Genomic DNA, 27,572 nt, shown 5'->3' on the forward strand with positions numbered 1-27,572 from the left:
TCATAACATGCATAATCAAGCTATTATCGAATTCTAAATGTGTTCTACTTTGTTACTATGAATATAGAGCAGTTTTACTCATTACAGACTTTTCGTTTTATGATTTTGGTGTTCTGCTGCGAAACAAAATGCCTGGTGGCTTTGAAACCATAGATGGCTTCCAGAGAATGAAGCTATAGGTAAACACCAGTGACATTTAGTCCTGGTGATTTTACCCTCTAAATGTTAACTGTATGCACTATTCACACAACTGCTGCCTTGGTTGAGGCTTATGCCTTCTCTCTTCTATAGATGGACTTTGCCTCTTATTTTCTACCTTTCTCCCTTCCAATTTGCTCTTTGTACTTTTCTTAAATTACTGGCTTAAAACCACCACTGGGTCCTTAGCTGGATAAGACCTAAGAATATTCTTGCCTGATGTACTTGACCAAACTCATGTCTAACAATTCTTCCTTTTTTCCTTCCTTTGTCCCCCGCCTCCCTCCCTCCCTCCCTTCTTTCCTTCCTTCCTTCCTCCCTCCCTCCCTCCCTCCCTTCCTTTCTCCTACCTATCCTCCCTGCCTTCCTTCTATCCTTTCTCCCTCACTTCCTTCTTTCCTTCCTTCCCTCTTTCCTTTTTTCCTTCCTCTCTCCCACCCATCCTCACTCCCTTCTTTCTACCCTTCCTCCCTCCCTTCCTTCTTTCTTTCCTTCTCTCTTTCCTTTCTTCCTTCCTCCCTCCCACCCAACCTCACTCCCTTCTTTCCTCCCTCCCTCCCTCTCTCCCTCCCTCTTTCTGTCTTTCCTTCCTTCTTTCCTTTTTTCCTTCCTTCCTTTCTTCCTTCTTCTTTCCCTTCCTCTCCCATACTCTTTCCTTTACTCACTTCTTTCTTTTCTAATTTCTTTCTCCCTTTTTTCTTTTACTTATTAATTCAAAAGATATTTATTGAGCTTCTACCCTGTGTTTGGCATTGTGTTAGGTGTGGACTATACTGGTGAGCAAAAACACAGACACATTCTCTGTCTTCCTGGGTGCTTACCTTACAGTGCAATGAAGAGAGGTGTGCCTTTATCAAACAATTGTCCACATAAATGTTAAATTGCAATCGTGATAAGTGATACGAAGGAGCACACTAGCCATGAGATGTCTAATGGGGTATCTGCCTGTAGCAGGGCAATGGGGTTAGGCACCCTGCAGGGAGTTGAGAGCTGAGGTCTGCAGTACAAGTATGAGAGTCCACAAGGGAAGAAGGGAGTGAAGTGGGGTCTGGGCCGGAGGCACCACAAGGCCCATAGAAGGGGGACTATCAGAGCAATTCTGATTTACTCATTAAGCATCTATTGAGGACCTATACTGTGCTAAGTTTGGAAAAATAAGAAAGAATTCAAATGTCAGGGGCCCTGCTCTGCAGGCACTAACCATGTAAGGAGTGAGGAGGCGCAGGTTCCGGGGCTCTCTAGAGGTGAGTAAATGGCGGTGGAGAGGAATGAGATCAGCAGTGGGGCAAGGCCTGGGGGAGGGCCTGAGCCAGGTGTGGAGACCCAGGAGACCCAGGAGGGCTGAGACCCAGGAGGGCTGAGAGTCTGCACACCTCAGTGTCATGGGCCTCCTGCTGCACCTGCCTCACCAGCCCCATGCTCTGGTAGCCTTGCCTGGTGTTTGTGTCTTGGTCTAGCAATATTTCCTCAGTCTCTCATGGATACCTTCTTCCATACATGTTAATGGTGAATCACTCTCTGCTCCTTCACCTCTAGAGTGTCTTGAGTATGTTTTAGAATTTGTTCATGTTTATGTCTTCTAGGCAAAGTGTTCTTTGAGAGCATAGAATGTAATTAGTGCTCAGTACATACTTATTGATTATTTTTCTTATCTAGTGTCCTACTAGTTCACAGAGTCCACCCATGATGAAACTGCTGTCACTTCTCTGTTGGTACTTTTTCCTTTGCTTCCCTCTCTCCCTCCTCCCTCCTCTGAGTAGAGGAAGGCAGTTTTAGGTCTTTCAGAATCTTCAAAGAAAAGCATCAACAAGACCAACAATCCATGTTTTTGCTCATCTTGATGGTCTCTTTTTATGGGTTATGCCAACCAAGTCTCTTTCATTTTATTTGCTATCTTATTCAGGATCCTATCTCAGGAAAGGGAGAGAAAGAAAGCAATAAATTGGTGTGAAAGCCATCCATGTATGTCATTAGGTTTCATTCTCATAAATATCCTACAGGGCATGTATTAGCTTCTCTGATTTCCCAGACGAGAAAAGAGGTCAGAAAGATTGAGTGACTAGCCCAAGGAGCACAGGTGGTAGTGGTCAGCAGAACTGGGTGTGTACTGGCCTGTGATTGTTAGATTCAAGGAGCTGCTATAGCATGATCTGTGCTTTGCTTTCACCGGCATATTCCAGATGATAATGTTACCATTGTCAGTATAAGTTGTGATATAGGAAACAGTCTTGGCCTACCTCCCAGTCAGATATTGTTATCTTTATGAAGCTCCAGATTACCTCTTATTCTAATATGGGTATAAATTATCTATTTGATGAAAGTACCTAAAGAATCATTAATCTATGAGTATGGGAAATCTGTTCACAAAAATTGCCTTTTTAAAAAGAGCATGTTGTTATTTGGGAAGGTTTTTTTAAATTCATTCTTGAGTTGTTTTCACAAATGCTTTGGTTTGAAGCTACAACTGGTGGCCTGGAATTAATTCTGATATAAAAAACTGAAAATGAATGTGGCATATGTCCCATTAGAGGCAGCAGCTTTTCAATGGCAGTGAGAAGAGTCCTGGAGCAGAAATCCATACTGACTTTTCACTGTGAGGGGAAAGAGCTTTTTCATTGTAAGAGATTTTCTCTCAAAATTGCTTCTTCTATTTTTAGTATTGGCTTCCTTTATTGGCCAAACCACCACACAGACAGGTCAATTAAATTTAATCCATTTCAAAATAACAAACACTTTGGAGCACCAGGTATGTGCTAAGTGCTCATGCAGAGATTAATAAAATATGTATGTTCACTGAGATAATTTAATAGAGCTCTAGTTTTACAAAAACACAGATAATTTACTGCCATTTTGGACAAGAGACAGGGTTCATCACAGTTGAGTTTAAGTAATTGATCACCTTTATGAAAATGTTTTGGGTAAAGGACCATGAGACTCCAGCTCACCAATGACTAGTTTTTCCAAACTCTTAGAGTCTAAATCAAAGATTATGAAAATTGTTTCTGTATCTACTTCTCCAGCACCTCCTGCATTCCCCATTTGCCTACCTTATGCCAGCCACGCTGAATGATTTGTGTTTTCCAAAGACCACATGCTGCTCTTGCCTCTTCAATTTGCACATACTGCTCCTTCTGCCTTGAATGCCTTAATCTCTCTATCCTCTTGGAAAACCTTTAATAATCCTCAATTAAATAGTCACCTTTTACAGGCCTTGCCTGACCACTGAGTGCAAGGGAAAGTACCTCTTCCCTTCTGCTGCTGTAAATCCTGGTAACTTTCTACCCCACCACCCTGCCCGGTTGTCATCATTGCTTCCCTACTTGTCTTGCCCCATTCAACAATGTATACTTCTGGAAGGCAGAACTGTGCCCATCTATTGCTGTATTCTAGGCCTATTCCTGTATTCTAGGCCAATTCCTGTATGTACAGACCATTAGATATGCTTAATACTTGATTGGGCAAACAATAAATGAATCAAAGTTTATTGGATGAAAGGATTTTACAAGATGGAATGGACAGGGACTTTTTTAAAAATCTCAGAACGTGACACCAATGTACTGCCTTGCTTATCTCAGCCTGAACTTGGTTGAGGGAATTAATTATATGATAAAATAGTATGTGCTGTGCTACCTGCACCTACCATTAGCTGACTTACTCCTCAAGACTTATTTTTTTCTAAGATGTAGTGTTGCGAGCTCCTGCCACTATAATTGAGGAGGACTCTCGGCAAAGACTATTAGAAAAACCTCCCCAAATCACAGAATCAAAGATCAATAATTCCCTTCCAGGTACCATCACACTATTAAGGTACAATTTACTATTTCTGTATTTATTTTAAGAATACAAAAACAACTTTACCACATAGTACTCCTTTACTCATGAAAGTTTATTTTGGCTAAGGTGCAAGGTGGAATGTGTACATTAGGGCAGCCATTCCCAACCTTTTTGACACCAGGAACTCGTTTCATGGAAGACAATTTTTCCAGAGGTTGGGCGAGTTGGTTTTGGGATGAAAATGTTCCACCTCAGATCATCAGGCATTAGTTAGATTCTCATAAGTAGCCACAGCCTAGATCCCTCACATGGGTAGTTCACAATAGGGCTTGTGTTCCTATGAGAATCTGGTGCCGCGCTGATCTGACAGGAGGCAGAGCTCAGGCAGTACTGGTCTGTGGCCTGGAGATTGGGAACCCCTTGCTTTAGGGGAATACCGTGTTCAGTCTTGCATTTTGAATGGGCCTTATGTGCTTCTTTGGCTATAGACAGTATGAAGCAGTGAAATCATATTTCCCCGTCACAAGGCATTGTTGTAGAATCAGTTATTTCCTATCTGTTTACTCCTCGGTCAAATATGTTTTATTCTACTTGTAAATTTAAAAATAAGATTTTTGTCCTAGAATTACTTAAATCTTCCTTATTTTATGGGTGACAATTTAATCAAGCAGGTTTTAACTCACATGCAGATGAATTAGCAAATTCGTTTAACATTTTTTGAAATAAGATTAACCTTGAAATTAAAATTAACTCAAAACTGCCTTTAAAAATTTGTAAAGGGTCAAGTGAATTTGAAAAGTCCACAATTTAGTTATCTGGACTTTTATGCAAATGCTCATGTGCAAAAGACAACTCATTTTAATCTGAATTGTTATATAGCAAAATTTTTCTGCTATGTCAGCATAAATCCCATTCCAGAGTCACTGCTCACCATGAAGTTGAGTGTTAGGTTTTGATTCAATTGGTAAATGTCAAACCTAAATTCCTCTTCACCAGTTATTGGCTGTGAAGCCTTGGGATGTTTGTTTGCTTTCCTTTTGCCATAGTTACCTCATTTGAAAAACCAGACCCATATATCATTTTAAATAATTATATAATGTATGTGACTTGCTTACTATAGCCTAACACAGAGTAAATGTTTGACAAATGTTTGAGATGTTCATATATCTTTTTTCCCCTTTGCTTTACTAAAAAATATTACAACAATGACTGAGCAAGAAAATTACTCTACATTTTTATTATAAGTCTAGCATATTGTATATGATATTATAGCAAATTGATGTGTATATGAAAGAATGAATGAATGGTCTTTCTCATAATTAGAAAATAAGCAAGCTCAGAAAGTAAAAATAATTCATATTATAAACTAATTGCTTGATGGGGAAGAAATAGACTGGAAGATGTCCAAAGTTTATTTCCATTAAAAAATGTTGAAATATCCTTGTAAAACTAGGATATATTTAGGAAGCCACATAGAAAGCATAAACATTCTTTTTTCATTATTATAGGTCTTGTCTATGTGGATCTGGATTTAAAATATATATACTAAACATAAGCAAAGTAGAAGAGAGATGGAGAGATTATGCAGAGTGATTTTTTTCTTATATTGAAAAGCTTTCTTTACTACAAGTATATTTAATATACCTAAATACATGATGTAAGCCTGCTTTATAATAACCAAAGGGTATTTGTTTAAAAATGGAGAGTCTTATTTTTTAAGTTATTGCTTCAGTTGAATTATAAATGAAATAACCCACTTCAAAAAGAAGATAGGGAAGGTAGGCAGTCTCTTTGGCCATTGGCTATCCCAATGCTTCCTGCCTAGCTAAATTTCTATGGCCATATTTGTATTTCTAGCTATCTCTTTTCTTTTATACTCATGATCAGATTTGTGTCTCAAGTGCACATTAAGGTATACTTCATACCTTATAACAATTCAAAAATCAAAAATATATATTTTCTTCGTTCTCAGCAAAGAAACACAAATTTATTAGAAGAAACTTGTAATGTAAATGTACTAGAAGATATTACACAATATTGCTAAAACAAACACCACAAGAATTCCATATTATGCATGTCACACTAATTGTAAAATACTAAAGATACTGTCATTCTAAAATAAATTGCCAATTATAGAACGTATATGAATAAAAATTTGAGGTAAACTCATAATTTGGTGAATTGGTCATTTGACAAATTGCTTAATTTGGTGACTGGTTATCTTGCCATGAATCTATAATCCTTTTACTAAAATCTTTTAAAACAAAGCCTACCCTGTATGCTTAAGCATCCCAGCTCTGAAATCCTATTATCAGGTGTCAAATCCTAACTCTGACACTAAATAGGTGATTAAATGATTATCCCTCTACCTTGGTTTTAGTGTGATGATTGAATGACATGATATATGTAAAACACTTACCATAGTACCAGGAACACAGAAAGCACCAGGATAATAACCCTTTTATTGTCAAAAACGTACGAACTGACAGTTGAGGTTTACATAGCCTGGTAATTTTGCCTTTGCAAGTTCAGAAGTAGCATCAAGATTACAACTTGTGAGAGATCCTGAATATACTTCAATCAATCACCAAGTTTGTGCTATGATCTTTAAATAGATGTGTTTTATTATGCATTTGTTATAACTATGAATTGATTCACTAAAAAATACCTGTGCGTTTAGGAATTAGTCCTAATAATTAAGTCCTATCATATGGTTTTGTAATTAATTTAGTTTATTGCCTTACTTTAATATTGCTTTATTTTATGTTCTTTTCCTAATCTTTTTCAATGGCTTTTTTCTCATGACTTAGAGGTTAGCATTGCTCTCTCATTTCAATATACTTATAATTAGATTTATTTAGAATGGAAGATATCAAACACTAGATGCCATCTTGCTAGCAAGAGCTTCAAAACTTACTGAAAGTTTAAAATTTATTAAGTCCACTCTTACTAGAAGACTTTATGAACAGAATATATTACAGCATCAGCAATACCTGCATATACCAAAAATCTCACTATATATTTTTACTTATCTTAACTTTTTAACATGTTTTCCAGCTAAATTTCCAGTGATTTTTGAGCTTTAACTCATTATTATAATTGTATTATTCTTAAAAATGAAAGCAAACCTCCTTTCAGAAAAACAAATATATGATGGAACATTAAATGTAACCAATTATAGGACTATACTACTACATGAGATTATTTTAAAAATTCATAAATGACAGAATACAAAATATAAATTGAATTTCATAAATAGTTAAAAGCTTCTGATAAAGTTTCTATTAGTAACATAGCTATATTACACAGAGTCTTAATTTTGTAATTCTATTGTTTGGCACAGCATAGAATAAGCTAAAGAAATGATTTCAATATTTATTTTAATTTAAAAACAGTATGCAATGATTGTAATCACTGATAGAAAACAATAATTAAATTAATAAGTCTGCTTAAGACATTAAGAATTCATTCATTTTTGTGATAAAATAAAGCGAATAGGCAAACTGTTATATTTGATATGTTATTTGTGTTCTACAGTAAGTACTATCCTCAGTCATCCTAGCTGGTCTGTATGTCACTTTTCTGGGCCTCAATTTCTTTGTCTGCATAAGAAAGTGACTGGATGAGGGGAGCCGTAGTCCAATCATCGATTCTCCATTGATGAGTCTCTTGATCTAGGGCTACCTTAATTAAGACCGACTAATACTCTGGGAGAAGGTATTTCCTAATACATAATATCTTAATAAAATCAATTAATCAGTAAGACCAGTAGGTTTAAAATTTGTTGGCTGGATATGATTGGAAGATATGAAAATCTGTTATTCATTTCCTCATTCTTAATCCTATTTATTAATTTCTCTGCTTTAAAATATTTTACATGGTTATATTTTTATTATATGATCATATTAGAGGCACACATTCTACTAATAAAATAGTCCAACAAACGAAAGTTTGTTAATTTTGTACTCCACGCATGTTTTCTTCAAACGTGGTCTTCTTTTAGTCCTAGGTTTCAATAAATATTCCTTAAAATGTGACACTTTTATACTGTAACTTAAAGATCATAGAGAGCTCACAGAAGATTTACATAGTTACGTTCCCTAGAAAAGATAATACTCAGAAAACAGAAATCAAATCAACACTTTGGTTTAACTTGTACCTGGAAGCCAGCAAAGCACTTTAAAAGTAAATCTAACTTTGTTGGTGTCTACTGAAAGCAGTAGAAATTATTGAATTTTTAATTTCTGGAAAGTTTAGGGGACCACATAGAGAGCACTCTTTTCTGAGCGCTCTCTGTCAGTTTCTTCCCAGAAGACAGACTTACTGACATTTTTATTATTGATTTATTTGATATACATGCCTTTCATCTCCACATTTTTCTTCTCTTTCTCCCTCCCCCATTTCTATCTAGTATACAGTGTGGACTGCCCTCTGGGTCACCTGGAATGTGTTCATTATCTGCTTTTATTTGGAAGTAGGTGGACTCTCAAAGGTGAGTTTATCATGCTTTTAAAGTACACTTTAAAATGAGTACACTTCTAAGTATTGTGACTACATACATATATAGGTATATTGTGTGTGTGTGTTTGTGTGTGTGTGTGTATGTGTGTGTGTGTAGACGATAAAATACTATTCAAAGACTTTAGGTACCATTTAGGAAAGAATGATCTTAGGAGTGTGTTAATATAATGGAACTTCAAAACAACTGCCTTCTGGTTTAGTTTGTTATACTGAAGTGGGACTCAACTTACAGTGCATCCTCATGTCCATTTTAAAAAGACATAATATCATAGTGACTGCAGGCCTAAATGTTAAGTAGAAAATGGTTTTGAACATGCTTGTGTTTCAAGTAGGAAAAGGGATTGACGAAGATGTTAACATAACAGACATGAATGGCAAGTTTCTATCTTTGCTGGAATATTAATTCTGGAAAAAATTGACCAAGAACAAAACCCTTATATTAAGTGTTTACTAAGAAGTAAATGCATCAGCGTGGCGATCCCTATTTTGAAATTTTAATCACACAGAAGACAGTTGTCTTAATGCAGCAATGATACACACGTTATTTCTGCCTGTCTAGAACTGTCAGCAAAGCACATGATTTTATTATGCCTCCTGCAAAAATGTCTCACCACCCAAATGTAAGAACAACTTAAGTTTCTAGTTGTGTTTCTTAAACAGTTTTTGTGTGAACCAGCACAATTTTCACTATAGAGAAGGAACTTAACAGTATTACAAAAAGTATAAGAAAGCTGTCATATTTTAAAACTTCTCATTATCAAATATATTTATACTAACTTATTCTACTGCTTTATAACAGCCTCAAATTTTCTAAGTAATGCACTTGTGGCTTAGATTTTAGAAAATGTGTCTTGAGCAGCAAGGACACTTTAAGAATTCTTAGGTTCCATTGAAGTCCTTGTGGTAACAAAACATGTTTGATTCAGCCAAGCAGCAAAAATCCCTGAAGGATTTTTCCAGAGCCTCCAGAGGTGGTTACTCTTTTTTCTCTACTATAATAACTGTAATTAGAGCTTGTCATAATTTTCTCACATTGGCAAATGTATTCAGGAACCAGAAGCAACGTTTCCAATATTGAGTTCAGTATATTTGGACTAACATCTCACTAAATAATTGTGCTAGCGATTGTAGTTCACCACTAATTTCTAAGATATAAAAAAGTACTTAAATTAATGCCCAGTTATATTCTATAATTGCCGATTATGAAGTAAATAATTTTCAAATGCAAATCTTATGAATAAAATAATTGCAAATAATATATTAAGCACAACATTTTCAACTCATTGCATTTTGTATCTTGCGATTTGAATGGTCATTTTAATCATAGTTTTTATTTCACTGGGTAGAAATTAATTTTTCTTATTAGAGCAGAGAAATTTGTCCTATGGAATTGGCTTCATAGTATTTTGAAAGAAGGCTGAATTTTGAATCATAAGTCTTTAGTCCAAATCTTGTCTACAGCACTTAACTGTGAACTCTGAGGCAAATCATTTGGCTCCATGGAGTCTCTGTGAAAAATAATAAGACCAGATTTTCCAATAATAATAGTAATTAGTGTTTATTATACACATGATATGTGGTACCTCAGGTAAGCTTTGAAACAAATCTGTGAAGTAATAAAACAAATAAGTAAGTATCAGCAGTCATTTTTCTTCATATAAATCTGATTTCCCACTGCTGCTCAAGGTTATTTTTGTGAATTTTTGTAACTGCTTTTCTAATATCCATGTGCATGTCTGAAAGTTTTTATCTCATTTCTTTGGGCACAAGGTTGAAAACATGGACATAGTAGTCCTGGTTACTCATTTTATTACCTACTTAAATGCCATTAAGCAGTCAACCAAGTATTCTAGGTCATTAAAAAGATAGACGACTGCAAAAGGAGCATCCTAAAGATTTTCTGTTGGTCTCCTATTTACTGCCTCAAAGACTGGTAACATCCCCCTTGTTAGCCACAGTTTAGCCTCAATTCCAGTCTATGGGAAATCTATTTCGGAAAATAAAGCAAAGTTAAGGACCCTTGACAAACACAAATACCAGCCACTTTTCCAGGCTCGTTCCATTGTGTAGGAAACTCCTCGTCCACATGAGTTGGTTTATATACTAACTTTCTAGATTCTCCATCTCCTGCTAGTTCGTGAAGGTACTTCTTGGAATTATCCATTTGGATAGATTAATAGAAACCTCCCTATACTGTCAATTTGGTCCAAAATATACATTCTGGGATAGTGAATCTTTCTTTAAAAATGGGATCCAGAGTGATTTCCACAACATCTCTGTGGATTGGGGTGTTATTCCAGTGACAGACATCGCCTATGAATAGCACATTTGTATGCTAAGGTGTTCTTTTGCTGACAATTTGCATTCATGGAGTGACAGCAGTCCTGTCTTACCTGAAAGATAGTGAGCTGTCTCATGGGCAGGAGAGCCTGGAAACTGAGATTCTTACAATGCTGGGCAGGCTGACAGTGCTGCATACTCTTGTGTTTTAAAAAGATCATTTTAATTTCTAGTAAGGTAAATATTGATAGATGTAATCCACATAAGCAAAAAATGTTTAAAATCCTCATTAACATTTAAGAGTATAGAAAGGAACTGAGGCCAAAAAGCTTGAGAACCACTCCCATAGAGTAACCAATATAACTAACTAATTAACTAACTAAATAAAAATAATGCAAACAGTAAGAAACCAAAGCAGATGTTACAAATAAAAAACAAATAATGATATGGTAGATTAAAACACAACCATGTCAATGACTATATGAAATGTAAATAGACTAAGCACTCCAGTTAAAGACAGAGATTAGAACAATGGATTTTTAAAACGACAATAGTTAATGTTATTTACATGAAATACATGTTAAATATAAATACATACATATATTTAAATTAAAAAGATGGAAAATATATGCTATGTAAACGATAATCAGAAGAAAACCTCTGTGGTCATATTAATGTCAGAAAAAAAGTAGACTTCAAATATAGAGTATGAATAGAGATAAACAGAGATGTTTTATAATGATAACAGGGTCAATGTATTAAATAGACAAAATAATTCAAATCTACACCAAATAACTGAATTTTAGAATACATGAGGTAAAAATTGGCAATATTAAAGGGGGAAATTGACAAATCCATTAACATAGGGCGAGAGTTTAATACTCCTTTCTTGCTTATTGAGAGAAAAAGTAGACACAATTCAGTACAAATAAAATATTTGAACAACACTATCAAACAACTTGTCTGTCATATAGAGGATATTACCTTAAAATTACAAGATATATTTTCTATTCATGTACGTATGAACAATGACCAAGATGGCATTCCTGGCCATAAGCAAATCTCAGTAAATGTTGAATGACTGAAATAATACAGATAGTATTCTCCCACCACAAATACAAGAGTAATTTATAATTGTTAATAATTCACAAATCAAAGAAGAAATTTAGAGGAAAATTGAAAAATAAAAGTACAAAATTTAAGTACATAATTAAAAAAAAACCTCTTCTTTGTGGATGAATTCCTATCAGTGTTTAGAGGAAGAAATGTAGATTTAAGTTGCTTATTAGAAAAAAAGAAAAGTTAAAAATCAATGATATACACTTCCATCTTAAGAAGAGCAATTTGACTAATATCTCATAGTTGGTTCTTTGAAAAGATTAATAAACTAACAAGCATGTAATAAAGTTGATCCAAAAAAAGAAGAAACAATACAAATTATCAATTCATTAAAGAAAGAAGTGACATAACTACAGATTCAACAGAAATTAAAAGATTAATAGAAAAAAATTAAACAATCAAAAATATTGATAGCCATGAATTTATAATTAAAAATCTTTCTACAAAAAAATCAAAACAGAAACAACCGGTATGCAATTGGTTAAGGAAACAGAATATTCTGTTTAAAAAATTTTGGGATTAGTAGAAAAATGTCAGCTTGCTAGAGGGAGTGACTTTCTCCAAGCCTCTCAGGTAAAAACTTAGAACAAAAGGCAATAGTTAAAGTTTAGTCTTCACTTCCCTCAAATCTGGGCTCTGTGTACTAGCAGATCTGTTAGGTGGGGATCCTCAGTGGGGGTCTGTTCAGATGTTGCCTTTAGTTTCTATAGGGAAAGCAAACATCCCTGGAGCTTTAACTCCCTTGGCTATTGTTAAGGCTACTATTACCTTCTTGTTTATCAAGTTACTTAATTACCTCTGGGGCTAGCTAGATGCCTGGAATTTCTCTTTAAAAAAACTTTGGGGTTTTCCTTTATTTCCCTGCTTGGAGTTTTGCAGGACTTCAAAAAAAAGGTCAAGGTGGAGGTCCTTGCTCAGGATCAATCTATCAAACATAAGAAATACATAATGCTAATCTTACTCAAACTCCTACAGAAAATAGAGGAGGAGGGACCATTTCACAAATAATTTGGTGAGCTAACATAATCCTGATACCACCTTATAGACAAGAATTAAATTGACGTCTATGTTTCAGCAATCCTTGGCCATCTCTCCAGGAAATTCCTCATTAGCCATTCTGCCAAGAGGGACTCCACACGGTGAATTGTTTGTCACCACCTGATCTTCCCTTCTCTTCTCTCCCAGGCTCTTTGCTAAGATCAAAATTCTTGCTCCTTTGTAGATCAAATCAAATCAGCTCTACCTTTTTGTTTCCCTCACTAATCCAAGCTATTTCCAGACATCCTCACTTTCCTTATCTACAAAGGCCCAACCAAATGTTTTCCTTAAAAATGAGCTCTCCGTCCTGCAGATGAGAAATGTCACTCCGTCACATGGCAGAAGCATCTGTAGTCAGATTGTATTTAAAGACTGTTTTTTAATTACCCATTACATTTCACTACATTTTGAAGTGGTAGTTATTATTAATCTTAATAATTTGTTCTACTGGAAATAGACAATGACTTTAGATTTTGTTTTCTTTCTTTCTTTTCTTTCCTTCCTTCCTTCCTCCCTCCCTTCCTCCCTCCCTCCCTTCCTCCTTTCCTTTCTTCCCTCCCTCCCTCCCTCCCTCCCTCCCTTCCTTCCTTCCTTTCCTTTCCTTTGCTTCTTCTTTTTCATCAACAGGGTAACGGTTCTTTTTGGTTAGAGTTCTTTTCTCATAATAAAAAATTTAAATTACATATATAAGTTGCAGAAACTAGAAAGACAAGAAGAAACACTATTTTTGCTTCAAACATTTGAAGACCACTGCCATGAATATTTTGATTCCAGTTTATTCTCATTCTGCTGTGTTTCCATGGTTTTTCTCTTCTGTTTTTCTTATTATTGTTGAGATAATACTATAGAGAAAATTGACATACTGACTTTTTAAAAATTGGACTTAATGAAAAACATTTTTATGTTGTTACTAAAGTCATGGTTAATGTTTTTAAATTTTGTATAATGTGACATCAAGCATGAATAGTTTTTTTTTCTGCTCTTTAACAGGAGATATTAAAGGCTCCTGATACATTTTGCTGAATTTCTTCTCCAAAAAGTATACCATTAGCTGCAAAATATGAGTATCTAGAGTGTCATTAACACAAGTTAATCTGTTTCACCATTTGGGGTTTTTTGGAGATATTTTCTTTTCTTTTCTTTTTTTTTTTTTTTTTGCAGTTGCAAGATTTAATAGAGTGAAAACAGAGCTCCCATACAGAGGGAAGGGACCCAAAGGAGGTTGCCATTGCCAGCTCCAATGCCTGGGTTTATATCCCGATCCTTGTCCCTCCCACTGTGCTCTCAGGCAATAGATGATTGGCTATTTCTTTACCTCCTGTTTTTGCCTAATTAGCATTTTAGTGAGCTCTCTGATTGGTCGGGTGTGAGCTAAGTTGCAAGCCCCGTGTTTAAAAGTGGATGTGGTCACCTTCCCAGCTAGGCTTAGGGATTCTTAATCAGCCTAGGAAATCCAGCTAGTCCTGTCTGTCAGTCCCGCCTCTCAACAGGAAAACCCAAGTGCTGTTGGGGACGTTGGCTGACAACCACTCTAACTGCTTCCTGTTGAATTGGGGCATAGTAGGGGTTGTGCAGTTGAGATTTCCTCGGGAGGGGTGCCTTCGATGTCATTAACATCGGAGCATGGGCTAGCAGGCCTGTCCAGGGGTCTGCGGTAGATCTTAGTCATGGACTGCATCTGGGGCTCCATTTGAAGAACGATTTGTAGTTTTACAGCTTCGATTCTGGAAGAGACAAACTTAACAAGGAGGTTAAAGATACAAGGATTGAAATGTATGGCCTGCAATGCAGGGGATTACTTGTTTGGCACACTTTACAGGCCCTGACTATCTGCTTGATAGTTTTGAAAAGGCCTGGTCCAGTAAATAATAATTTGGCCATCTGATGGATGCTATCATGCCTAAGTGAAAGGTTTGGTGAAAAGTTTTAAGTAATTTCCATTGATTAGCTGCAGGCAAAAGTATTTTTCCTTCTTCAGTGGCTAGCCATCCTGAGGGGAGGAAACTATGTCTTTGTGAGGTTCCTCATTCTATTTCTTCTTCTGAGTACTGGGGCTTTGTTTCCTGGAGGGGATTACTCCATATTAGGGGTCCTTCTATAAGCATTTCTAATGGAGGGTCCTGCCTTGTGGCTCTTTTGGCTTCAATATCTGCTTGGCAGTTCCTTACTATTTCCCTTTCCTTTCTGATGACCCTGGCAGTGTAAGACTGCCACCTTTTTAGGTTTCTGTACAGCCAATAGTAATCTCCTAATGGCTTCCAGATGTTGACAGGTGTTCCCTTGGAAGTTAGGAATTCCCTTTCTCTCCATATTGTTGCATGGGCATGGAGGACTAGGTAAGCATACTTAGAGTCTGTATATATATTTACCCTTTTCCCTTCTCCTAATTCTAGTGCCCGAGTGAGGGCTTTTAGTTCTGCCAGCTGAGCACTAGTTCCTAAAGTGAGGGGATTACTTTCAAGTATTCCATTATCACTGACCACTGCATACTCCACTTTTCAAAGTCCTTTTTCTATAAAGGAACTTCCATCAGTATACAAGTTGAAGTCAGCATCAGTCAAGGGAACCTCTAAAAGATACCCTCGAATGGCATAGGTTTGAGCAATTACTTGTTGACAGTTATGTTCTATCTTTTCTTTGTTGTCGGGAAGAAATGTGGCTGGGTTAAGAGTTGCACAAGTTTGCAGTCGCAGCACTGGCCCTTCAAGTAATAGAGCCTGATATTTAAGTAAACAGTTGTCTGACAGCCACAAGTCTTCCTTAGCAGTGAGTATGCCGTTCACATCATGAGATGTCCACACAGTAAGATCTCTTCCCTGTATTATTTTAACTGCTTCTGATACTAAGACTGCTACTGCTGCCACTACCCACACTACCCATAAACAATGAGGCCAACTCTTTGCCACTACATCAGTTTCCTTACTCAGGTATGCCACGGGTTGCAAGCTGGTCCCTCGGACCTGTGAAAGGACTCCTAGAACTATTCCTGTTTCTTCTGTGACATATAAAGAAAAGTCTTGCCCCGTTGGCAAGCTTGTCACTGGGGCTTGGGTTAGGGCCTTCTTTAGGGCCTGGAAAGCCACTTCTGCTTCAGGTGTCCATCTTACTAAATGGGTATCGGCTTTCTGAGTTTCCTTAATTAGTGTGTATAATAGCCTGGCTATTTCGCTTTTCATGGTGAAAAGAAAATTCTTATTTCTTTGTTTAAAGTATAATTTTTTTATTTCTTCAAAGTTGAATATCTCCTAATGTGTTTGATAATCGGCTTTCATTTTCACTTTTTGTTAATAGGGTTTGTCTTTTTGTGTTTTAGTAATGATGTTTTTAGGCTTTAGTCTCTATGGAACATAATTTTGTTCTATTTTTCAAGGTGAAAATCTGAATAGATATTTTACCAATAACTGACCAATGGCAAAAACAATATTTACTTAGTAGGCTTTTCACTGGTTCATTTTGCTTTTTTATGATATAATATATTTCTATAAGATCTGTTTCTAGAATATCATCATTTTTGGCACATACTACTTTATATTAGTTTGTATATACTTTATAATAGGAATTATCACTCTGCAATCCTGTCTTCCCAAGTCTATGATTTAACCTCATACATTTGGTTTTACAGATGATTTTAGAATAAATCTGTTCAAATATATATAATGTATATTATATATCTCATTTTAGTTTTGTTTTTGTTCATTATATTTAACTTTTAATTAATTTAGGAAAGATTGAGAAAAATTTATGTTAGAGAATTCAGGAGGAAAGTTTTGAGTAACAGAATCAATCATAGAGGATGTGAACTAAAAGTTCCAACATCAAATTCCTTATAAACTACTCATCACAGATTGTGTTAATATTCTTGGGTATCACTTGACAAAAATTATTGTTGCAGTTTCCTTACTCCTTAGTTTAGCAAGGTACAAGTTCTTGATCCGTGACCAAGAAGTATAAGGCATGAAGACACCGGAGAGTGAGTAAGGCAGAGTAGGATTCATTAAGCAACAGAAAAGCTCTCAACAGCAAGAGGGGAACCGAGAGTGGATTGCCAGAAATGGGGCTGAGTTTGGGTCTTTTATGTGGCAGAAACAAGGTAGTCTTCTGTGTGTTCTGCGTTAATGAGAGAGGTAAAGCTGCCCTCTGTGGGTGTTGAATCTGTGTATGCTTAAGGTTGGCCAGAGTGACTCCATGTTGATAATTACTCATGAGTACCTAAGCAAAACCCACAGTGGGAGGGTGGGGGCAAAACTGCAATGTTAATGATATTACAGTTGGCTCTGGGTCAAGTTAAGGACATTTAGTGGATTTATTTTGCCTTCACCTAAGTTGGGACAGTTCCTTCTGAGCAGACATCTTGGTATAAGAGGAAGTTCTTAACCACATTTCCACCCTGCTACATAGGGGCAGTGCAGATGCATTCCTGCAGGTTCTGTCTCTCTCCTTAGACACTCCCTATCTGCCTAGCCAGCCTCTGACTGCCTCCTCTCTCTAATTCATGTCCCTTCTAATTCATGTAGAAGGGACACTGTGTTGGAGGGACAACAGAGGTCAGAGAAGCAGGAGGCAGGAAGACTGGGTTTGGAACAGCTAGGAGCTTAGGTAGACACGGGAGACTCAGAGGAGTGACTGTCTTGTCAGAAAGGCACAGCTGAGATGCAAACAGGATCCAGCTGTTGTCCACCTGCTCACTATTTAAATTACTAGGGTGTGATGGAGGGTATAATGATCCCAGCTGGATCAACATCTGCCTCTTTGCCACGGGAAGACAGGGTTCAAGATTAGAGGTCTCACTGATTCCATAAACTGGGAAAAAGCTAATTTCAATACAAAACAAAATGGGGTAGTCTCAAGAAAAGAGAGACAACCATGGCCACCACAGGGCATGTCTTAATAATTCTTATCAACTAGTAATGTATATTCTCATGGGCATAAACAATTATGCCTCTTGCATATTATGGGATTCTTGATCACAGCCTCCAGATATTCCCTTTCCTTTTGTCTCATCTGCCAGCCTGCCCTGCAGCAGGCATTTGTTACTGCGGGCTTGAGTGTTTTAGTTCTCCCCATGCCTTCCAGCACTTGAAGGTAATGGATGCCTTGTTTTAAAAGAATGTGTGTATGTATGGTGGGGTGGGGAATGACTGTGGGTAGGTAACTAAAAGTGTCTGTCTATACTTGCGTAATCTCCTGAAGCCTCAATTTCCTGTTCTACAAAACGAGGAAAGCCACAACAATAATCATATTGGGTTGTTGAAAGAATTAAATAATACCTATGAAGGGCTTAGAAATGATCTTGGCATATTGTGAGGTTTCAGTAAATGGTGGTTCTCATTATTACCTTCAACATCATCATCTTTATTATTACTGGGGAAATTAACAGACATCATGATCCTCATCCTGAAAACCTTTGGGATGTATTTATTACTATGCAAGAGCTGTAAAAGGGAAAAATTGTAGGACTGAGTGACTTGTTTAAAAATATAAAAGAGTCCCTTGTGATAGGACCTCAGATCTGCATATTAACTTCACAGCTGTAACAGTATTAATTAAATCATTTCCTTTAACATGTAAATAGCTTTTTGATATACATCTGCAGCCAGATTCTCCTGGTGTCCCTACCACTTCCCCTAGGAGTACTTTAAGCATCTTTGGAAGTCTCCAAGGCTGTTTTTCTTGCCACACTTTAAGATCATCAAGGGCACAATTAATAAGTTATTGCTGCTTGTTTGGACCTTACAGGACTTGAAATAATTTTTTCCTCCTGAGGAATACATTTGGAATTAAATATGAAAACCCATCTTATTTGCTACACTTAAAGATACTGAAAAATAAGTTATGTTAAGAACCCAAGTTTTAATACTTTTATTCCAAAGAAATTAGTCCAGTCTGTCTTAATGGCATCTTTTAATTATTTTACATTTAAAATAATTTTAAAATTTCTAGGTACATTTTACCTAGAAAATGTAGGTTAATATTTCTCCTAATTGACTTATCTTGAAAGGTTTGGTACTTACATATTAGTAGTCTTAGAGAATTTCCAATGTGTCACATTTTCATAGAATTCTGAATCCATACAACTGTGCATGAGCATAACTTTGACATAAAAATGAATGAAAGACATTCTACAAGGACTTATTTTGTATTAATCATGAGCTTTGATCAGGGGCCTTCTAAAATCATATAGGCAGGGGACAGGGGAGGGAAATGGACTAACTCTTACTGATTTCCTACACAGCACAAGGGCTTTCCATCAGTTTTTTCCATTTTATCCTTACCTCAGAGGTAGACATTAGTATCTTTATTTTATAAATGAGGAACCTCAGCTAGGAGAGGCTAACTTGCTCAAGGCACATAGCAGTAAACTGAGATGTCAGGTCTTAATGCTTCCTTCCGAAGGTCACTTCATTTCGCATTATAGCAAGTTGCTTCCTACACAGAAGGAAAACCCACCTACATTTGTTTCTCTATGTCATGTTTTAACAGCTATGCTTTTTCTAACTTGTGGGCATTTTGATTCTTGGAGAAATTTAAGCCATTTCCCCAGAAGGCAATAATAGCACCTTATTGTCCTCTTTTGACTTAAATTGACACCATCATTCATGAGGTTCCTCTTTTTAAATCTTTAGTTGAATAGCTTACCTGAGCAGCCAGGCAGCATCAGTGAAATAGTTCTTCCTCTTCAAGGCTCATTCTTATTACTTATCCTAATTGTTCCTTTGCACTTACTGGAAAAATTCTTTTTCTTGATCAAGATTCATTTTCCTTCAAGGTTGGATTCTTCTATCAACTTTAGCTTTTGGACAGGCAATTTCCAGCAAAATATTTTAGACAGTCAATTCAGAGTTCAGTACATGAACAACTGCAGAGGAAACAGAACTCTCAGTTTCCCTCAGCTGCTTACAATCTATCCATTGTCTTTTATAAACATTCAAATATTTTTGCATCTCATAGAGTTCTTTTTCTGATGGTAGTTTGAAATTAAATCAAGGATATACAGTATCTTTGCTTTTTTATTTAAACAAATACAACCTACTGAATCTAGTAATGAGTTTTTAAGTCATATTTATATTTTCTTTTTGATATATTCCTACCTGGACATTTTTCAAAAGGAATCCTAAAATGTGATGTTTAAAGAGGAATGGAGGTAGTGTACAGAATATCTATATTCAGAAATAATATATCTGGCAAATTGCACAGAAATAGCATCCTAGAATCACAGCCAAACTATGCCTACTTCTGGAACTACAAGAATAATATCCTATGCACTATACTGTGTCCTGAAGTAAATGGGATATCTATCTATATCAATGGACACTTTGGGAAAGATACATATTCATTTCACTAGAATAACAAAATATTTCAGGTTCTGAACTAACATATTAGTAGGTATGTATCCTGCTGAGCTAAAGGAATATTTTTGTCTGTAATATTAACTGATGGTGGTGGTAGTGGCTGTGAGTATCTGCCCACTTATTAAGGATCTGTAAAGGAAGAATCATCACAATCTGCTTCCAGGTACTAAATCTAAATGAGAACGAAAGCCTGAAAATGTTTATTGTTACGTTTGGTTCCTGCACAATCTTTATCCAAAGAGATGCAATTATATTCTTTTAAAAAATAGCAAGGCAATGTAAGTATAGGTATGAGTTTCCTATTCCAAAAATTTAAGCTACATCTTTTCCTTTGGCATGAGTCTAAGTAAACATAACTTCTAAAAATACAGTCCTCAGTTTCTTTTTTATAGTGAGATAATTTGATTCCTCCTGTAGCTTTTCTACAATAAAGAAAATTACAAGCAAGGTTAAGCTCAGTCTTATATTTTTCATAAATTTCATCAAATACAAATACCTCAAAAATCTTTATCCTAAAAAGCCAATTTGAAGCTACATTATAAGCCAATGGCATATAGAAAACACACTCTAAACTACCAAGTAATTGCCACAACCTGGGTAGTATTAAGAGTTTTTAATCAGAAATTTGTATTGTAATGTTATGCCTTTCCACAGGGGTTCAAATCATTTTTACCAAGGAGCAGATGAATATATTATTCTATCAACAGTAGCTGTATTTCTTATTATATGATTAGAATCACTTATTGAACAAAGCCTATGCAAATATAATTGAAACACTATCCAGAAATATGTTGTCTTTGCTCTTTGTATTTTATCTTTTCTTCTTCTAATGAAAATACGCCTGAGATCAATATTTAAAGATAAACATTTTACCTTTGTATCTAGTTTATTGACTCAACTCATGGGATAATAATCATGAAATGGTTTTATTTCTTTGAATAAACTGCTTCCCCAATCTTCTGCCCCAAACCCTCTTCCCATTTCATAAAACATTGTATACAGAGTCTATGACAGCATTGGTCAGAAAAAGCTCGTTTCATGTCTGATTCACATCTATTCTTTCCCCTTACCAAAGCTGACCTTGTTTTAGGCCTTGACCTCTCCCTGATCCTGACTCAACTCTGGGAGAAGAAACAGGAGGTAGTGGGTCTTCTTACACAGCCAGCCTTAAGATTATGCTGGAGGGTTTCAAGGATCCTGATCTCATAATGATGTTGGTCTGTTTCAGCTACTGCTAGTGGCCTCTGCTGATGAATCTCCAAATATGGCAAATTCTTCCACTAACTTCAATAAGTCAATATTTATTTTTAATGAGTCTATAACTATTCTAATACATGAAAATTTGTTAAGACAGTGATTACATAACATTAAGCCATTCTGAGTAGACTCCAACTGCTGAGCTGAATTTTCATGTAAGCATCATTATCAAGAGAATTTTGGTGCTGTGAAGAAACCACACTTTTATAGCTTATATTCAAATGCTTTTTTGTGTTTTTGAAGACAATTTAAAACTACTGCTGCAGAATTTTTCATGCAGTCATTTGAAGATAAGATCATTGTAGAAGAACAATATGTAGAACCATTATTCTTTTAAGTGACATTAAGATTTGGATTTTCTTGTGATGTTAATTTGCTTCGAATGCAAAATCTTAGTGTTTTGACATGTCAATTAAGAGTACAGTCTTGATGATGAAGAATCTCTGGTGACATTTGCAACAATTAATAAATTATAAAAGAGACCCTGATAAACACGTTTTGTGGCATTTATTTAGTTTTTAAAGCCAGAATAGCAGTATGTACTACTGGATAGCCTTATAAAATAAAACTGCACCACATGGTGAGATTATGATTGATGAGTAGTAAGCTGAAGTGCCCTGCAGGAGCAGAGGAGCCTAAGATAACAATTACTCAATGCTACTCCCACATATGTTACAGAGGCAAAACGCAAGTCATTTAAATTCTTCAGATAAAATTTTTCCATGTAGACAGTTGAAGGAAAAAATCACAGATAATATTAATCATTTCTAAACAGTTATTTCTGCACAGAGAAAGTTTGTCTCTGAGCACCATGCTATAATGGCATGAGGAATTATAGGCTGAGGCTTCAGATTGAACTTAATTAGTGTCTTGCACACATATGGCCCTAGAAGCATCTGTGCATCTGATTTGTGTTTCCTCTGGTTGTGGTTGTCACTGCAACTTCGGTATTGTACCAGCTACCTTAGCATAGGAGTCTGGATCCCTGACTCAGGAAGGATAAGTTTGAGAATGCAAGGTAGGAAGAATTCTGAGAAGATTAAATCAAATATATGAAGAAATATGTGAAAAATGGTTGGTCAGATTAGTGTCAAAGCTGAGAGAGGTGGAAAGAGAGATAGGTTTTGCGTTATCTGCAGGAAGCCACTAACAGAATGACGATTTCTACAGAAACCCTTGTAACAAGATACCCTTTGATATGAAGTTCCTAACAAGCCAGTGTCTGCCACACAGCAGGGCTGCCTGGAATGTCTGCTGCAACACAAAACTGCCCAAAGAAGAGAGTCAGGAAACAGGAGAGATTCTATCCTTCCATTTCCCATCTGAGGACTGATAGAGAGAAAATAGTGAGAAAGTTACTAGAGTGAAGATTGTCCAGAAGATGAGGCAGAACTCGCTGGTCCCAGTAGAGGCCACTGAATGGAGGCAACAAGGAATACATGCAGAAGAATTAAAAAAGAGGAAGCATCCAGGTGTCTGATAAGAATGAGCTAGAATCGCCTTTGCCCTTTGGAAGCCCTCAGCATTGATTCACCTTTGCCTGCTTTCTGATTCAGGAACAACAGTAGTACAGGAAAAATACAGCACACAGCTGTGTGTGTAGTAATTGCCGGTGTGCTTGCATGTTAAAATCAGCATATTGAAGCATCCAGCTCTCTATGCTCACTTAAAGGTTAGCTTTTGTCTGGAACTTTCATCCCACTACAGAAACCAGATGGAATATCTCACAATCAGATAACAGATGAAGCTGAAAAACAATAAAAGCATGTAACACGCAATTCTACTTTATTCTTGTAGGAGCCACTTTAACTCAAGGTCTCTGAGAATTTATTTATGGAACCCAAATATTAGTAACTCTTAATTTTCTAAAAGAATAGAAATTTAAAAGCATACATTTCTAGGATTAGAATTGGATGGGGAGGACAAAAGTTAATTGAAATTTAGCAAACATCAAAGAAAAAGAAAGAATATCCATTTGTTAAATTAATTTACAAATGGGAAGTATAGCTTTCTGTAAAAATCATATCATTTTCCAAATTTTCTAAGTGTTCAACTATATTCATCAAATCATTCTTTCATTAAACAAATGATGGCAGAAGTTTCAGGTTATCGTCCATAATCTATTCCCCCTTCTTCTGGTCAAGAGTCTAGGAAAATCCTGCTCTCATCACAGGTGGCAGGGCTAAAAAGCTCTATTTCTTTGTCTCTATAGGTGTAGGTATGGTCATCTAAGTTCTGGCCATTGTGATACATGGCAGAAGGATTGTGAGGAACTTCTGGAAGGGCTGCTGTAGAGCTAATGAATTAGAAGCAGACCCAAACTTAGTGACTTAAAGAATACAAATTTGTTCTTGCATTTCTTCTGTGGGTCAGAAGTCTCATGTAGGTCTTAATGACACCTCGAAATCGAGGTGTGAGCAGGGGCTGTGTTCCTTTTTGGAGGTTCTAAGGTGACCTTGAGGATGTCAACCACGCATTAGAATGGTAGAGCTGAAAGCAAAATGAGCCTAATAACTCAACAGAGCTTTCAGACCAGCCCTGAGCTGCCCATGACAGGATTTGTTTTACATTAGAAAATGTGTTCAAGCCATTGTTTGAGGGTTTGAAATACGCAGCTGAAAATCGTGCCTATATAATTCTATAGTCTATTTTGTCTAGTATTTACTTGGTTCAAAGCACTGTACCAGGAACTAGGGCTACATCCAGTTGTTGCCCCCATAAAGTATTTAGTATACAGTCTGCCCTCTGAGTCTACAGGTTCCACATCCATGCATTCAACCAACTGCAGATCAAAAATATTTAGAAGAAAGCAATAAAAAGTAACAATACAGAAATGAAAAATAATACCAAATTTAAAATATGGCGTAACTATTTACGTAGTATTTACACTATATTAGGTATTACAAGTATGCTAGAGATTACAAAGTATATGGAGGGTGTGCACAGGTCATGTGCAAATACTATATTATTTTATTTCAGGGACTTGAGCACCCTCAGATTTTGGTGTCTGCAGGGGGCCTGGAATCAATGCCCCATGGATACTGAGGAACAACTGTAATAGAAACAAATTTTCTATTAAATGAGTGTTAAAAATAAAATGTAGTGAGAATTATGATAATGGAAGGAAAACCAACTTTGGTATTTTAAAGCAGGGAACACAGTTTTCCTAAGGAAGATGGAATTAAGAGCGAAGAACATTATAGCAAATAACATGCTGATCTTCACAGATATGCTGTAATTGACCTACCTTCAGTGAGAAAAGTGCTTTGCGTTGCCACTCTTAAAAATTCCTTACAGTAAATGTGTGTCGATCCACCATCTCCATCTTACCCTCTTTTCTCAGATTGTCCTTTGGCAAACACATATTCAAGAGAGAACCTCCAAGGATTACATGGATCAGAACTAAGGTCACTACCCTTGAGAGCTGATCCTGTAGGGTCATGCTGTAAACAAGGGAGGTATCGAGTTACAAATTGTAACAATCAGTGGCCTGAAAATACCTGTTCAGGCACAGTTGGGGAAAAAATGCTAGTCTACTAGTGTTCCTTTTGAGGTTATCTGTAATTTTCCTGAGCATAAATAGACAAATGTGCTCCTCAACTCTAAGACCATTTCACTGCACAACTGCACTATTTAGCTTAGAGTCAATACTGATTCAAAAAGTATTTCAAGGAAGAGTAAATACACTTCCTGCAAAATCCCCTTAAGAAAGTATGCTGCTGAAAGGAAAATGGCATAAAGAAGTCCTTTCAGAACAAGCACTATATCCCCACACTTATTTTAGCCACAGAAATTCAATTTGGTTGAGTTGTCTGGGGACTTGATTTGACCCTGTTTCCAGAACAATGTGCAATGGCTTGACAGAATCATTTTTAAATGGGCCATCTGACATTTCAGTTTGTAGATATAATTCACCATTTATTTTTGTCCTGTAATTATGGAATTAATGAAGAAAACACTTCCTCTGTGTATTTGAAATATTAAGGGCATCAAGTCATTTTAAGTATTAGTAATATTAGAAATATTACTATTTCTAATATTACTAATTTCTGTGTATTAGAAATACACAGAATATTTCTGTGTATTAGAATATTTAGAATTCTAAATTCTAAATAAATTCTGTATATTAGAAATATTAGAATATTTCTGTGTATTAGAAATATTAAGGGCATCAAGTCATTTTAAGTATTGAGAAGATACTCTATCCTGCTTCAAGGCAGCACAGGACATCAGAAGCAGTGATTGTGTAGTGAGCTGTGCTCATCATTAACTGAGATACTGAGACAGTGGGTGTAGTTATTTCCTACATACAATTAATGTTGCATGCCAAGAGCATTATATTAATTTTGGTTCAGTATAAAAAGCAGGCAGGCTACTGATCCCTGAAATCAATGACTGTCAGAAAAGCCTAGACATTGGGCATTGGGTGATCACATGAATAATTGAAGACTGATTTGTTAACCATGCAGAAATGAAGTTAGCCATACAGGGAGACATTATCAATTGCCAGCAATTTGCTGTGTTTTTTGAAAACCACAGGCAGCAATTTACAGAAAAGATTAGTTATTGTACACATGTGACATATTCTTGATTTAAGATGTCAATCTGGAAAGCTGTAAACTGACACCTGGATTTTGGAATGAGGTTATAAAGTTATGAAGAACTGATTTTCCCAGAGACCGTCTATATTTCTTATCTGGAAGATCCCTGAATGCACTCCCCATGCTGGGGCTAACTATGTGTCTACAAATGGGCACTGTCATGGAAGGCTGATGCACCTTCTCTTGGGATCATTCAGCACCTTTGCATAGCTCAGTGCTTGAATGCACTTGGTGTTCATGACAGTATGGTGATGAACTTTTATTTCTTGGAGAAAAAAAATGTTGTCTATATATTTCTTTTTCCTGTGCAATCCTGAGGGTTATAATCACTTTCATCCTGCACCAGGAATTTACATTTCAGTACTTCATAAGAAAATGATTAAAGGGAAATCCACTTTTTATTAGTGTAATTTCTTTCCACTTCTTTTTCCTATTGGTATTAAGTCAGTAACAATCGTTTTTTTTTCATATTTGAATTTGTGAAAAGGTGAAATGAAGGTAGCCTTGGCCCCCAGAGAAATTTGAAACCAATAGAGTATCCTGAAGGATGACTGCTATTGAAAGAATATTTATAAAATACTGCATCTCATATTTAAACACCATGAAGTATAACCTATGAGTGATCATTTTCTGAATGTTACCAAAAATAGGCTTTTTGTGTATGTTGAAATTTATTCTTAATATTTACATTAATTTATTAACTTTTCCAAGGATTCCTAGCAAGCATAATCTTGCCAATCCAATTTTAATTGTTATTCCTAATCTGAAATCACATATGCCAATGTAACTAAAAAAATTGAGTTAAACTTTTAATATGAGAAACAAATCAAGACTCCCTATGTGTGTCATTGTTAGCAATAAAATAAATCCAAAAACTAAGACATATACTTTCTTTCTTCTTCTTTTCACCCTTTCTATATTTGCCCACTTGGCTAAGTCTATAAGCTCCTTTATAAAGTGATGGCAATTCTTGTATTTTGCTTTAATCATTCTTTCCCACACTTTCCTTTTTCCTAAAAGGAGAAAGACATTGATAAATTGGTTTTGGTTTCCTATGTCACGTATTAAAGGTGAAACATTAAGATGCTAAAAATTGATCATAGAAGTCAAAATTTGAACTGTTTAATAATAAAGATTAGTATTACACCATAGCTCTGGTTTTGCCCAAAAGTTTGTGGGGCTTTCTTAATTAAAGAAATCAATACAATAAAAATTTACATGAATGGACTAATTTTAAAACATTATGTTGAAAACTGGCACAGCTCTGAAGTGGCTCAGCAGTCTTCCCTCGCTTTGCCATCTATGGCAAACAATGGTCTTGCCACTCTTGGCAAACATGCATTATTTTACATGAGAGTTTGGGAAGCATAGATTTGGAATGGAAATGGAAATCACATTCGACTTTTCCAAAATATTCTCTTTTATGCAGCAAGCA

At 36.0% G+C, this 27,572-nt stretch overlaps 1 protein-coding gene across 7 annotated transcripts in view; it reads left to right on the forward strand.

Annotated features, from left to right (window-relative positions):
• NKAIN3 (sodium/potassium transporting ATPase interacting 3) overlaps positions 1-27,572 on the forward strand; it is a 799,758-nt gene that overhangs the window by 368,824 nt on the left and 403,362 nt on the right. For 6 of the 7 annotated variants that reach the window (XR_008527972.2, XM_054561657.2, XM_054561659.2 and 3 more), the window contains one exon: positions 8,384-8,464. The exons of the other annotated variant lie outside the window; for it this stretch is intronic. Coding sequence is in view for 5 of the 6 variants with exons in the window: in XM_054561657.2 (XP_054417632.1) it covers positions 8,384-8,464 (81 nt within the window). In the remaining variant the exon portion in view is untranslated. The remainder of the gene's footprint in view (positions 1-8,383; positions 8,465-27,572) is intronic. 7 annotated transcript variants of the gene reach the window in all.

This window comes from Pongo abelii, chromosome 7, assembly GCF_028885655.2.
Source record: "Pongo abelii isolate AG06213 chromosome 7, NHGRI_mPonAbe1-v2.0_pri, whole genome shotgun sequence".
NCBI lineage: Eukaryota > Metazoa > Chordata > Mammalia > Primates > Hominidae > Pongo > Pongo abelii.